General features: G+C 35.2%; 2 protein-coding genes across 2 annotated transcripts; both read left to right on the forward strand.

The window, feature by feature from the left end:
* The first annotated feature begins 251 nt into the window (after positions 1–251).
* LOC113713236 (CDGSH iron-sulfur domain-containing protein NEET-like) lies at positions 252–1,109 on the forward strand. Its single transcript, XM_027236914.2, has 2 exons — positions 252–530; positions 857–1,109. Exons 1-2 carry the CDS (start codon positions 331–333, stop codon positions 957–959), a joined length of 303 nt encoding a protein of 100 aa, XP_027092715.1. The 5' UTR covers positions 252–330; the 3' UTR covers positions 960–1,109.
* Positions 1,110–5,455: 4,346 nt separating this feature from the next.
* Positions 5,456–6,977, forward strand: LOC113715194 (calcium uniporter protein 4, mitochondrial). Its single transcript, XM_027239435.2, has 2 exons — positions 5,456–6,105; positions 6,502–6,977. Exons 1-2 carry the CDS (start codon positions 5,512–5,514, stop codon positions 6,946–6,948), a joined length of 1,041 nt encoding a protein of 346 aa, XP_027095236.1. The 5' UTR covers positions 5,456–5,511; the 3' UTR covers positions 6,949–6,977.
* The last annotated feature ends 7,810 nt before the right edge of the window (positions 6,978–14,787 follow it).

Here is a 14,787-nt window from a genome sequence, read left to right on the forward strand (position 1 = left end):
TGCCCGGAATATCTCACGCGCACACCACGTGGCCAACTTTTCAAGGGTAAAAATGCCAAACCACTTATATGTTGACCAAAACCAAAATGTAAAGGGCGAATACTTCCTAAAATTCTTGATGCTCAAAGACTTGACTGAGTCCAAGAATCCTCTATTCCGTAGTCCTTCATTACCTAAATCCCCGCGCTAAAAGAAGCAAGAGAAGAAGGAAGAGGAAATTCTTTAGGAAACAAGCAAAGGCAACCATCCAAGGACCCTAGATAAGTGGTTTGGCATTTTGGTAAGGACTAAAATTGAGATAAGGAAGAAGAAGAAAAGCTCTGCGTAGCTATGGCGTCCATGGCTAGTGCAAGCGTAGCTCCTGCTGGATTCTCATACGGCAGGCCTCCATTTTCTGCTTCAGAGAAGCTGAGGAGAACGGTGGTGGTGAGGGCTGAAGCCATAAACCCAGGTATCAGGAAGACCGAAGACAAAATGGTGGACTCTGTTGTTATCACCGAACTGAACAAGCCTCTCACTGCTTACTGCAGGTTTTTCATTTACCATCTCTTGCGTACTTGATCACTTCCAACTTTTCTGTTTACCTTGTTGGATCATGGAAGGGAAACATGTTTTCTTTTTCCCTTGTTTTGGGAATTAATCTGTCTGGAAGCCTTGTAGATTCATTCTTTGCTCAAAGTAAAATATGAACTTAACAGGCCTTTGTATTCAGACACTACCCTCTAGGTATTAGCGTGAATGCCTAACATTTAATTATGTTAAGTGCGAATTCAGGCCATAGCCAGGGGTTTTTGATGACACAGTAAAAGTAAACATTCTTTTGAGCGGTGACGGATTGGTTGACTTGTTGGAGCAGGTGTTGGCGGTCTGGGACTTTCCCTTTATGCGATGGAAGCCATGTGAAGCACAATAAGGCTACTGGAGACAATGTTGGGCCTCTGCTAGTGAAGAAGCAGTGACTAGTAAATGATATAGCACTATTATACATTCTTGAATATTCCAAACTTGGTGCAGCATAGTATATCGTGTTCTGATGGGGAAATCCTTGTATGTTCTTAATGCAATATGATGATCTCTATCTGGAGTTGTAATAAAGTGATAGTTTTCTACTCCTGTAGTGGAAATTCCTTCTAATTTCAACTAGTTCAATCAGAACCAGAAAAGTGGTTTTGGTCCTTTACATTTTGGTTTTTGTCAACAGATAAGTGGTTTGGCATTTTTACCCTTGAAAAGTTAGTCACGTGGTGTGCGCGTGAGATATTCCGGGTAAAAATCAGTTGGAAAAGTTAAAAGGGACTCAAATTGATCCTTTTTTATTTGATAAGGGCTAAAATTGATCATTTTCGATCTGAGGGACTAAATTTTCACATTTGCAATATATGAGGGACTATTTGTGCAGTTCTCCCAATTCGTTAATTTTCGAGGTGTATTACTATTTTTGCACGCTCTTCAGAGTAAATTACCTAGACTCCCAGTCAGCACGTAAATAATTTTAAGGGATAATTTCAGAAACTGCCCTTGAGGTTTCTGACAATTTCACTTAGCTCCCCCCAATTTTAGAAAATTACACTAACCTCCCTTGCTTCAATAAAATGACTACAATACCCTCTATTTAATAGATAATTTACCACATATGTGGGATACAAAAACCAAACCAAAAGTAAAAAATATATATATAAATTTGCAACAACTCGTCATCATCCCCAACTCTACTTTAATTAATAGCCGTTTTTTTCTACCTTTTATGATTCTCTCCTTCCTACCTATAACCCCACAGTCTCTTCCACCCATCAACTACACCACCATGCAAACCTACTCGAAGTGTTTATTTCTTGTCTATTTCTCTCTTTTCGCGGTACTTAACTATCAGCCCCCTTGTTTATTTCTTCTCGTATTATAATTTGCATATATTAAAGCATTAAAATTTCCAAAATTACAAATTGGGGGGAGCAAATGAAAATTTCATGGTCAAATTAGATAGAGATGATGAAAATGGTTGTGATAGAGAGGAAAAAAATGAAATTAATAGGCTATGATTGGAAAAGAAAAAGGGATGACTCTGGGTTATGCTGTTATATCTATTACGCACTAGAATTTAATATCTTCATTTTTGTTTGATTTACAAGTGTTGGTGGTGGTTTGTCATAAAGATTAGTTTCTCTGTTTCTAACGCCATTGGAGTATGGGGTTGCTCTTGGCATAGACATCAATAGTTGTCGGTCAGGTCTTCTGTTCAAGAAAGGTAATATGCGATAGGTGTTGAGTTCATAATTTGAGGTGTGAAATTAGCCAATAGACAAAATATAGTGTTAAATTGGGGCGGGAAGCTTTTGAGGGTACGTTAGTTGGTGGTGTTGGTTATGGTCTATTTGTAAAGTGATTCGGGTAGAGTTTGGAATTTTGATGATGCCGAAAATGATAGAATTTGGGGATTAAGTTGGAGTGTGATTTTGGTAAAATTTGAGATTTTAATGATACCAAAATTGATAGAATTTGGGAATTAAATAGGAATTTACTTGAACGGTTGATGAGGTTTTGAGTTTACAATTATCGTGGAAGCATAACAAATTTGGATAAAAGTGTTTGTTACTTTTTTTTTTGGTTAAATTGATCACTAAACCTTTTTTTTCAATTTCTTTTGATGTTATGATATTGTATAAGGGTATTTTAGGATACTTAATTATAATTCTAGCCTAATAGGTCTGTAATGTTACTTAAATAGTAAAAGCAAGGGAGGTCAGTGTAATTTTTTAAAATTAGGGGGAGCTAAGTGAAATTATCAGAAACCTCAAGGAAGGTTTCTGGAATTATCGCTAATTTTAATCATTAACTTTTGACCTCTCATCTTTTTTTAAATCCCAAATTAACCATTCTCAATAATAATATATATAAATAAACAAAAAAGTATCAAAATTTGATCATTCAATGCATTTTCACCGTCAAATTCTGCAATTAGATCCATAACTTTAATTGTGTAAGCAGATACCGAGTCAATCTCAATTCTCTAGGACTTCTTAAAGAAATCATCTCAAAACTCGATATATATATATATAGTTATGCCAGACACCTTGCCAGGCATCTCGAGCCTCTTCCGGAGTTGGTCGATACAAAACGCAATAGCAACCCTGTATTCTACTTGCTTTCCGTGTACAAAACTGTGGGAAAACTTCAAAGAATGACGTACTGAATAAAATATTACGTGTCCTAACAAAAGATAATGATTGAAAAGAGATGGGCAGGGAAGCCAAGTCCAATTGTTTCATCATATTTGCCCGAAAGACACAGGTAAGTTTTACAAACACCCCCAAAACCCAAAATCAAACAGGAAGTGGCAACTGCCGACTTCACGAATCCCATATTATGAATGAATTGTACATGCAAGTGCAACACTTTCTAATTCATTAATAGGTGCTTCGAGTGAAGGCTCACATGTTACAAACGTTTAGCATATGCTTGCGGACAACGCATGCAAACTCTAGACGAATTTTGGACGCCGCAATGTTCCATGAGAGTGACCTTCCTCCTCTGCATTAAGGACACTCAGGCAATTAATGTGTGTTCTTTCTTAAGCAGATCAAGTTTAACTAAGCCCTGCTTCTTCCCCTGTAAAATAGCCCTTCTTCTTGTCGATTTTAGTCAAATTGGACCTTGGTTTATGGAAAAAGAAATTAACCTGCGGTGCTTTTTTTTCTTTGGCTTTTCATTTTCTCCCCATGGCAAGGTCTAAATTTTCAAATTGGTGGTATTAAGAATTAAATAGCAAAAAAAGAAAAGCAAAACAGGATATCCATCGACGTTATGTACTTAGGGTACTTGCTACAAGAAATCTAGAGGCAAATTTGTAGTGTACGAATCACAAAAATGCATTTAGTAGTTAAGATTGAAATTCCAAAATTCAGAAATTTTAGTTTAAATCCTTCTTTTTTCTCCTGATGTCTTAAATCTCATCCCTGTCTTGTTAGAAAAAAAAAAAGAGAGAAGAAGAAACCACAAAAAGGCATAGTATAAGGAACGTGCAATTAAAATTTGACCCTCTCCTATGCTTTTCCCGGTGCTTGTAGAGTGTCTTCAGCTTGTCCAGAAACAGTACCCGTTGAGATCAGAAGTTTATTCGTTTTATATGCTACTCCGCCGTAAAATCAAATAAAATTGCGTGCTTAATAAAACATGAAGAAGAATATCGAACCATGCACTATTACAGCCTTCTGACTCAAAAATCTTACTGATAAGATTAACCCGTGCGGCCGTGCCTATACTTTCTACCTTTTTATGCCAATAATTTTAAAAAAAAAAACTATTTAGCAACCAATTTTCATGTTTCACAGTTTTGCAAAGTCCGCGAAAAGAATGTCACATAAACGGATTGCGATATTTTAAAAAAAAATCTACAATATTCTTTGACATATTTTCTAATTATATTTTTACACCACATCCTTACATTATACCTTTTTTTTATAACAAAAATGTCTAATAAAACTCTTGTCCGAACAGGCTTACTGTTTTATTGGACTCTACTGGGATTTTGAAATATTAATGAGATTCCACATTTCTCATTTTCTAGGGATAATTTCAAAAACCTCCCCTGAGGTTTCTGACAATTTCACTAAGCTCCCCTGAAATTTAAAAAATTACGCATACCTCCCTGGTTATTTAAAATGACAATATTATCCGTAAATATTTTAATGAAATTCCCTTGTTTGGAATACTTATACTTAAAATGACTTTAAAATGACTTTTTCATTCTTTTTCCTTCTTATTCCTTTTTATTTTAATTTTTTGCCAATAAAATTGTAAAATTATCACTATTATCTCTAGTTTCTATTGTAATAAAATATCAAACTAATGATTTTTCTGATGAGTTAACTTTATATGTTATCTGATGTTTTTTGCTAATTTTTGTTTTCCATTTTTTGGTATTAAAATTAACAATAAATTAAAAAATTTACCCAAAATCACTACTAAATTATGATAATCCCACTATTCAAAAAATTCATAAACTCTGAATCAATTATTTCAACATTTTATTTTCTATCTTATAAATCTAAATCAATAATAAAATACCATCAAAAGTATCATATTATAGTAATAAAATATTATTTTAATGGTTTATCAAATAGTAGGTATGGACATGAAAAATTCAACACCTTTTCCTTATAATTACATTAGATAATCTTATAATGCTATAGGAAAGTAAATTAAAACTCATTATACAAGGGCATTTTTTATTATTCATTTAAAAATTTAAGCAAATCAATTTCATTTTAAAGTTTAGTATCAAATTAAGGGAAGTAAATGTAATTTTTCAAATCTCAAGGGAGCTCAGTGAAATTGTCAGAAACCTCAGGGGAGGTTTCTGAAATTATCCCTAGTTTCTACACTCCCCTCCTCTGACTTAGGATCCTCAACTATATATACCCCTTCCTTCCTCGAACTTCCCCTTCATCATCGGAGCTCCTCCTCTGCTCTCTCTAAGGCCACCAGAAGCTAAAGTCTCTCCCCCTTTCCACTTCAATGGCGCTTCGCAGAGCGCTCTCGAAGCGCCTATTACTAAACGACAGTAGTACTAAAACAGGCTCCACTTTATTTCCGTTCTCGTCCTCCTTAAACTCTGAAAATGCTGCCGTTCCTAAGGCACCGCTACACCGAGAATACCTCACCTCGCCGGAGTTCTCAAAAACCGGCTTCTTCCGCCGCTTCCTCCAGCAAAAGAGAGGATTTAACCAAGCAGCACCCACTATGCTGCCGGAATTCCTATCCCTCCCCGTGGGTGAAAAACTCAGGGAGAAATTAAGGTCCATTAATATTCCCGGAGACCGACTCCGTTTTGACCCAATACTACCTCCATCTATGGCGCCCGCAACGGAGACGCAGGTAGGAGGAATCTCGGTGGCTGATGCTAAGAAGATTCTGAGGTCAGCTCAGCTGGAAAAGCTGAGATTACGACTTCGAGAGATTCCGATGAACTCCATTTCTTACTCCGAATACGTCAAGATATGCGGCGATGCCTGCGAAAATAGCGAGCAAGGCTTGGAGTTTGCAAAGATGTTGGATGACGCCGGAAATGTCATCGTCGTCGGCAACGTGGTCTTCCTCCGCCCCGATCAGGTAAATATTATACTTATAAAAATGCAAGTTCGACTCTCATAATTGTCATTTGTCACCGATGCTATCCTGTGCCCGTTAGTTAATTAATTGATGTATTATCAGTTTTTTTTTTTTTTAAGAAGAAGAAGTGCAATTTAGCAAACTAATGCTAGAGATCAAAATTTCTAAAATGGCCACGGAGATTAGTGGGATAATTAGACAAAACATAGGATCATGGACCCTTTGTTTTGTCTCATTTTTAGCCCCTAATTTCTCAATCGGTTTGTTAATTATGTGGTCACGTCACACGCTATGTGAGAACCGTTAACAAAAAAGCTTCCGTTAACCACATGCATAGCACCTAACGTAACTGATAACGGTTTAGACAAACTCTTTACTTAAAAATTTTAATTACAGGTGTCAAAATCAGTGGAGCAACTAATCTCGCAATCAGTAGCCAGACCAAATGATCCAAGAAGGAGAGAATTGGATCAGATGGAAGAGCAAAAGGCCTTCATTGACCAGAAAGCCGAGTCACTGGTTAGAGCAGAGTTGTACTGCGGGTTGGGAATATTGGTCCTTCAAACACTGGGCTTTATGAGGCTAACTTTCTGGGAGCTGAGCTGGGATGTGATGGAGCCCATTTGCTTCTTCGTGACGTCACTCCACTTTGCACTTGCCTACGGTTTCTTTCTCAGGACGTCAAAAGAGCCTTCTTTTGAAGGCTACTTCCAACGCCGGTTCAGAGGAAAGCAAAGAAAGCTGATGAAGATTCACAATTTTGATATCGAAAAGTATAATCAGCTCTGCCGGGCTTTTTATCCCAATAATTATGGCGATCAAGCATGTTTTAGAACCTATTAATCATGCAAGAGGAGCGGTTTTTGGTTCCATACATGATGGTTGAGTACAAGTTTTTAGTGTACATTTGAGGACACGTTTCAAGTCATGCAAAAACGTTAGAAGAGACGGGGGGTACTAATCATGCATTACTTCAAACTCATGCTGTTGCTTTTAAAGCAGCTGAAGTGTCGTCTGTAAGAGGCCGGGGCGGAGACAAAGTGGGGGGTAGTGGGGTAAATTGCCCCGATGGATCCCGTCAAAATCTCGATCGATATCTATACATAAAATTATAATTTTATCGTCACACTTAAATGAAATTGTCTCCATTACCCTTCAATAAAATTTAAATATTAGAGGACTGTCTTCACCAAAGTAGCCGTATATGCGTATAAAATAGAAGGTTTACCCTCGTTGCGCTTCAATAAAACCTAAAATGGTAGCGTACATTTTGTTTTTATGTCTTTATATCCAAATAATTTAACAACAATCAAAATAAATGACATCACCTTTGTCTGAACGAAAAAAAGAGATTCAATTTGCATTTATTCTTCTTCTTTATCTATTCTAATTTGTTTTCATCAATACACAACCCTTTTTGAAAAGTTTTTTTTTTTTCACTACACATTGAAACTCACAAAACATTGCTCATTTTTTATTTCATCTTAACAAAAATCTAGAGAAATTTTATTAGGATTGTGAGATGAGAAGTGGAAGAATCCTTCATTTCAGAATTGAAATTTTGAGAGATATTTGTTTTGTTATTAAATTGTAAATTAATTATACACATAACTTTACGCGTATATTATTCGTAAAACATATTTTTTTTCATATATATTGTAATTAGTAAATTTTCATATATTAACTTTACGCGTGTGTTTGGATTATAAAAATTTACACTTTATTTACATCTTATTGACACACACTGATTTACTTGCATCATCAACACATTTTTCAATCACCTTTTTATCTCATATACATCATATCAAAAAATTGCTATGTTAATTTTTCACAAAATTATCTCAAATAATTTACAATACAAACACACATATATCCCACTACATTTTCTTTCTATCTCTTGTATGTCTTGGTGTGAATCGTTTGCTAACCACTAGCCTCAGAAATGAACCAAATATTCATAAAATTTTGAGTTGGACTGCCTCGTGAAACTTTGCTTTCGTTGCCACCCGATATTTAGGTGACAGACAGAGATGCATGTCCAGTCCACTCATCCACCGAAATAAAGGCTTCAACTTTCAACGATTGAACGTCATCCTGAAAAGCGTTATGTCAAACAATTGTTGGTTCAATTGTACGATTGTGGATGTCCTGCCATGCATCAAATACAACAAAAGATTAAGCGGCGGAGTTCCTTGCGCCAGCAACCTTGCTCTCCTGACCACATTAATAATGTTTACTCCCATCCTTCGAAAAAAAAAAATAATGTTTACTCCCAGGTCACACGTTCCTTGGTATAAAAGGACCCGCTAGGTGTATTGAACGGGTGTTCAACGAATACTCGTTAGAAAAATCAATATAATTATACAAGTTATCTCAAAATCCTCCAAACTCTATTACTGTAAGGATTTGTTTTTTCTTTAGAAGTTACTGTATTGTTCTTTTGATGTTAGTTATTAGTTACTTTTCACGTTAGTTATTAAACAATAAGTAAGAGGTACAACGATCGTTCGTTTGTTCCATGTACAATGCTCAATTGAAATGGTGAATTTCATTTGAATGTTGTCATTCTGTCTAATGTTCAACTTTTTTATTTCACTTTGTTTTTTGGTATTTTCAATATGTTGTTATGAAAACGTTTATGATTGGTATTTCTTCATTCGCTAGTGAATTTGATTTTTACTATTTTACTTTAGGCGTTGACCATTATTGTCAAATATTAATAGCATTTGAATGTTAATTATTCCCTTTAAAGCTTTTAACTTAAGTTTGTTATGCTTTATTGATTGCAATGCTTTGTACTACTGTTTATTTGATTGTTTGCCCTACAAACTAAGACATTGGTTCCGTCCATGTTGTTTATTTTCTTTTTTTAAAATGATATTTCTATATGTACCGTACATATATGGATGTTTGTGAGTTTTCTGCTGCGTTCTTGTTACGTGAATAATTTGAAGAAGGGATAGGTTGGATGATGCGAATGAAAGGAGTTTAAGTGAGAGATTCTGAATTTAAAACTTTCCATTTACACTAAAAAAAAATGATTCGTTACAGTAAGGGCTTCATTTGGAGCAACGTACAAAAGTAGGATTGCCGAAACGAGAAGGCCCATTATTTGGATGGAATGGGATTTGCTAACATGTGACTGATCCATGGTCTAATTAGGGTAAAGAAACTGAATAACCGTGAAATGACGCCGTAGAGCTCTGCTTGGGCTCAGAGGTCAGGTGCGTTGAATCTTGGGCTTTCTTCCAACTGAGGCAAAGACCCAACAAAGTATTTTTTACAAAAAATAAAACAAATTTCAGGCTATTTAGTTTTTTTTTTTTTTTTTTGAAAAAGAAGGCTATTTAGTTCAAAACGTAGTTCAGTTAGTAAGGAAATTAACGATATAACCTAGGAGTTTGTGGTTTGATTCTCAAACGTTGTCCTTTCCTCTTTCCGCTGCAAAGTTTTCTTTGGATTGTAATAGAGAAAAGTTTTTGTTTTTTGCACTAAAGACAAAATTCAGTGGTGTGAAATTAAATAATTTTTTGATGGGAAATATACCAGAATAAATTTCTATATCCTCTGTATTTTCGTTGTTTCCTTGTCTCCCTTGTTTTTGAGGATATTCCAAGTATTTTGTGTCACAACTGAAACTTTCAATCTGAGTGTGAGCTCAAAATATTCAACTACTGTCCTTTTTCCACTTCACTATCACACTCTCTAATATGATCATGGCATGATATGGCAATATCGTGAAGGTTCAGGCCTAAAAACTGAAAAATGAAACTACAAATTCATGACAAAAGGAGTCCCAGAATCATAAAGTAAATGCCAGGGGTGATAAGCTGATGATAACGTGGTTCACGGTCATGATTCTTTGTGATTTCCAGATTCATGACGGTAGGAGGGCTTCCAATTGGCCATCTCTCCGACTAAGTTTTTGTCTGAAAAGAAACACACGCACTATTCAACGTGGTGTCAAAGCATCCCTTTGATCTAGTAAAATCTGTATATCTGGTAGCTCCTAACACAAGCCTCTTTAGGCTCCCTTTCCCTTGTAGTTTAGGATAGAATAGGTTATACAATTATTATTGTTTCAAAAAAAAAAAAAAAGAAGAAAAGAAACACGCACGCACTATTGTGGCCGGGTCATGACTTGCAAATCTATAATCGTCTCAAATAATTGTCTCTCAAAACTTTGTCCACACTAATCCAATGGGGAAAGTGGCTCTAAAAAATTGCAAAAGGACTTTGCTTCTAGCCTCATCCGAGCCCTGGTCTTTCACGGTTTGGATGAAGAAGAGATCATTGTAAAAGTGTAGGTAGGGCCTTCAGGAGGCAGCCAACACCACCTACAGGCTACAATGCACTACCCACATGTATATAATTGACTCGCAGTTGCAGGAGGACCCTGATTCTCGTAGCTGCTGTTGGTGTTGGGTACTCTCCCCACCCCACGGCTGCCCCCCCAAAGGGCACTACTGTTTTGTGGATCACCCATATTATATATGCTTTTACACAATGTGAGCTAGTATATCTTCTTCTTGGGATCTTCTGGTTTCAACATCTCATCATTCCTCACATGCTCCACCTTACAAAATTTTGCAAAAACGTATCCTGCTTCAACCCTACTCTTTTGAGAAAGAAACTGGTGTTCGGTTTACCATTATAGGTAGAACCAAGTGAAGTGAAGTGGTTGAATTTTGTAGCAAAGGTTGGCACTCGACTGCTAGAAGTTAGATAGGCAGCCTTCTTTTAGTTGATGTTTTCTTATGAAGGCTTAACCGTTGCTTGATTTTCTACCAAAACCCTTCAAAAAGGGCAAAAAAAAAAAAAAAGTGAGAGACAGAAAATGTGCCCTTCAATTTTAGCTAAAGTAATTTTTACATGCTTTCGCTTTTGAAACAGACATTTGACACTTGATAATTAATGGGATTATGGTAGGACAAGACTGAAAATTGCATGAAACAGATACTCTATGATGATGCCAAACGTACGCCTAATGCGTCCGTAATGCCATTATTGTTGTTTCTTACATTTATGACAATATATAAACTCTTGGAACATTATCAATGGAATGAGTTCTAAAATATCATTGAATTTGACACAAATCCAAGAAGGATTGGTCCAACTTCAACCAACCGAAAACCAAATCTCTGACAAAACAGTGCTGGTGAACAATTATTCATATACGTCCTTAAACTAAACTAATCTCTCAAAAGTCTTCTTCGTCTGTATCCAAACCTATCCACATCTAATTTCAAATAAAAAACATAGGGATGATTGACCAGGTGGTCCGTTTTGGATTCCCTCTCTACTCAGATTGATGACCAATTCACCTGCAAAATATATTACTCGGCTTCCTCTTTTCTTATGTTATAAATAGGTTAAGTATTCTTTAACAAGAAGAAGAAGAAGAGCATGATTGTTGGTTACAAAATACAAAGGAGATAGTAGTATGTGTCAAGGCATCACAAAGAAAAAAGTTTCTTCATCAGTTGCTTCCAAGAATCGAGTATTGGTAGGACTGGGGGGGCACTCATGTGGCTTTAGACAATTTTGGACCCATTATTGTCGACAGCAATTTCCTCTTCGTCTTCTAAAACATAAAGAGCAGAATGCTACGAGTACCAATTAGTACATTAAGCAACATAAAATTGAAAATTCCAAGGCCTAATTCGAACACCCGCCGAATTGCATTTATACCTTATGGGCCCTTGCGATGGCTGCCTGCTTTTTATCCATTTGATGCTGCATATACCTTTTCACGTTGAGCAAAAAAAAGTTGTTTCAATATGTTTGCTTTGTTGCACGAATCCAAAAGTTTTAGTTTTATTTGGTGTGTATTCATCAATAATATATTGCACGAATATTGTACTCAAGGTTCCAATATGAGCAACTCAAAGAAAAGTGAAGATTAAAATAAAAGGAGGAAATGCTTGGCTATTGATGTACAAAAAACTGTTATTATCAATCATATTTTTATTTGGCATACATTATACTCACAAAAATCTTTATAATAATTATTTGAAATAATTTTTTGCACAATTCTATCCGAACACACATGTGACTTTTTTCTTTATTTTATAGTTATTTCTCTTTCATACCCGCAAACTGAAAAAAGGAAAAAAAAATCACACAGAGATTGTCAAGTTTGTCTGCTACAAGTTTTTTAAAAACTTTAGTTACAGTAACTTCAAAAAAATTTTCAAAGTTTTTAAACTATACACTTCAAAATATTCAAAAAAAAAAAAACACACTTCAAAAATTTTTTTAAAAACTTCTACAGTAAACTACAGTAAAGTTTTAGACAAACACTAAAAAAACTCACATGCCAAACAGGTTAATGGTTGCGCGCACGGACTTCAAATAGAAGTTTTTTACGATATGAGGCATCACATGACACAAACCATCAAAACTTGAAAGTCTCATTTTTTTCATTCCAATTATTTAAGTTATAATTCACAATCCAAAAGAACGAAGTGTACAATTAATATAGGAAGCAGTGTAGAGTAATAGGAGTTCTAATAACTCTTGTAACTTTTAGCTCTAGACCCTTTGAGGTTCCAAGGCCAATGGCCAATGATAGGGTAGTACTTTAAACTCTCTGAATAGGATTCGTTTGGATTGGCTCTTTTTAAAAAATAAGTTTTTCCAAATATAATAATATTATCGTAATATACAAATAAAAATAACTCAAAAAACATTTCATTTATATAATATATTAAACATTTCAAAAAAATTTATAATAAAAGCTTTTTATATACACTGCTACAGTAAAATTTTTCAAAAAAACTCCAAAAAATAGTGAATCCAAACGGTTTGTGATTGTAATCTGTTTTAGGGGATATCGTACGCTTAATGCTTAATTCTTTTGCAGTTTTTCAACGTTGTTATTAAAAAAAAAGGTTCTTTTCGGTAGGCAACCTGCTTTTCTTCACATGGAGAAACCTTTTTTATTTAATATACAAATTATTGTTTGATTAGTTTGTTTTTGATTATTATAATTTTAATTGCAACTTTAGTTACAGTCATTTTCATCTTATCCGGTGTAGGGCAGGGCTTGCAGCTATCATAGCTCGTTTGGGCACTTGTGTTTATTAGGCTGTAATTCTTTCTTTTTTTTTTATTATTGTTATTGGAAAAAATCATAATTTCATTGCGATCTACACCGATAGTAGAAAAATACAACAGATATAAATAAATCTGAAAAATTAATAAATACATTTCAAAAAATTTTTCATCTAAACGAATCATTGTAGACCAATCGGGAAATGAGCATTAATCAGATCCATATCCTACCATAATTTAAATTTTTAAGAATTTGCTTATGCCTAATCTATTATCGTGCTGTCTTCTAGTAACCAATTTGCGGCAACTAGACAGTCTTAAGTTACGTGTACACGGAAAAATTAATGACGACATTCACCATCACACATTTGATGCGACTAGCGATACATCAACCCTTGAAAATTCTGATCCTGCAGACACCTAGCGATGCGCGATCAATTACGTGAAAGGTATATAGAGTCGACATTAATCAGCATGCCACTCCATGTTAACATTAACAATTGGCATGGTTAGAAACATTGACAACCATATCAAGGAATTCTTAGAAACATTATTGACAACCACCGATTTTTGGGCTGGTGGCCACCACTAAGCCATTTAAGGCTCGGTGGGGTAGGAGTCATTTTAGTCATTCAAACCTTGTTTCCCACCAATTGTCACATGAAATGACTTCTTAAAAAATCTAGACGGGTGCGTAGTGCGCCTGTCTGGTCCGGTGGTGGTTCAGTCTCCACCGACTCTCCTAAATCTACCTGGGTTTTCTCCTTTAAATTATGATGGTGTAGGATACTATAGATAAATTGACTATTGACAAAAAAAAAAAAAAAAAATTCCAAGGAATTCTTATGCAGCTTCCACCATCCATGGAACCAGCCTGAAGTGTTTGCAAAATAGTGAACAGTTTATGATTGCTTAAAGATCATTCCAATAAAGACCGATGTTGCTTCAAGGAGAAATAAATCAATTTATATTATTGTGATTTGATTCATTTGGCATGCTAGAATTAATAATTCAAAGTAAAATTTCACAAAAGGTTGAAAGAACTAAAGTTGTTAATTCAATTCATATCTTGTATTGTCAGACTAACTAGAGGTGGCAATTTGGATCAGCAATTGAATCCTACGTAAATCGTCAGATATCATAATAGGTTTCTGCTCAAGAAAAATGTAAAAAAAAAAAACACCATGATCTGAATCTGTAACCTAGACTTCCTACTTTTGACATCATCAAGTTAAAGAACTAGTCAATCACAACATGGGACTAGAGCCCAGAACTACATTTGCCACTCAATTCTTTTCGTCTCCAATCAATGACGATTGTTTGCCTATATATAGCCTCATGTCATGAGAGAAATACTTGCGGGAAAGGTTGAAGTTCATGACGGTAAACAAATCGAGGGTTACATTAAATCACCTAGAAAGTCCAAATTGATATACATTTGTATAACTTCAAGTCGTTTTCATAGACATGTTATTCCCAAAAAAAAAAAAAAAAATGCCTCAGTGGCGAATTGCTACAGCGACTGGGATTGGGACACTCATGTGGATTATGTACGTTTGTCTTATTAATTTCATTTTTCGAGACTGGTTCGATCGCTCTCATCAATACTTCAATTTGGCGAAAAAA

This window comes from Coffea arabica, chromosome 10c (assembly GCF_036785885.1).
Source record: "Coffea arabica cultivar ET-39 chromosome 10c, Coffea Arabica ET-39 HiFi, whole genome shotgun sequence".
Lineage (NCBI taxonomy): Eukaryota > Viridiplantae > Streptophyta > Magnoliopsida > Gentianales > Rubiaceae > Coffea > Coffea arabica.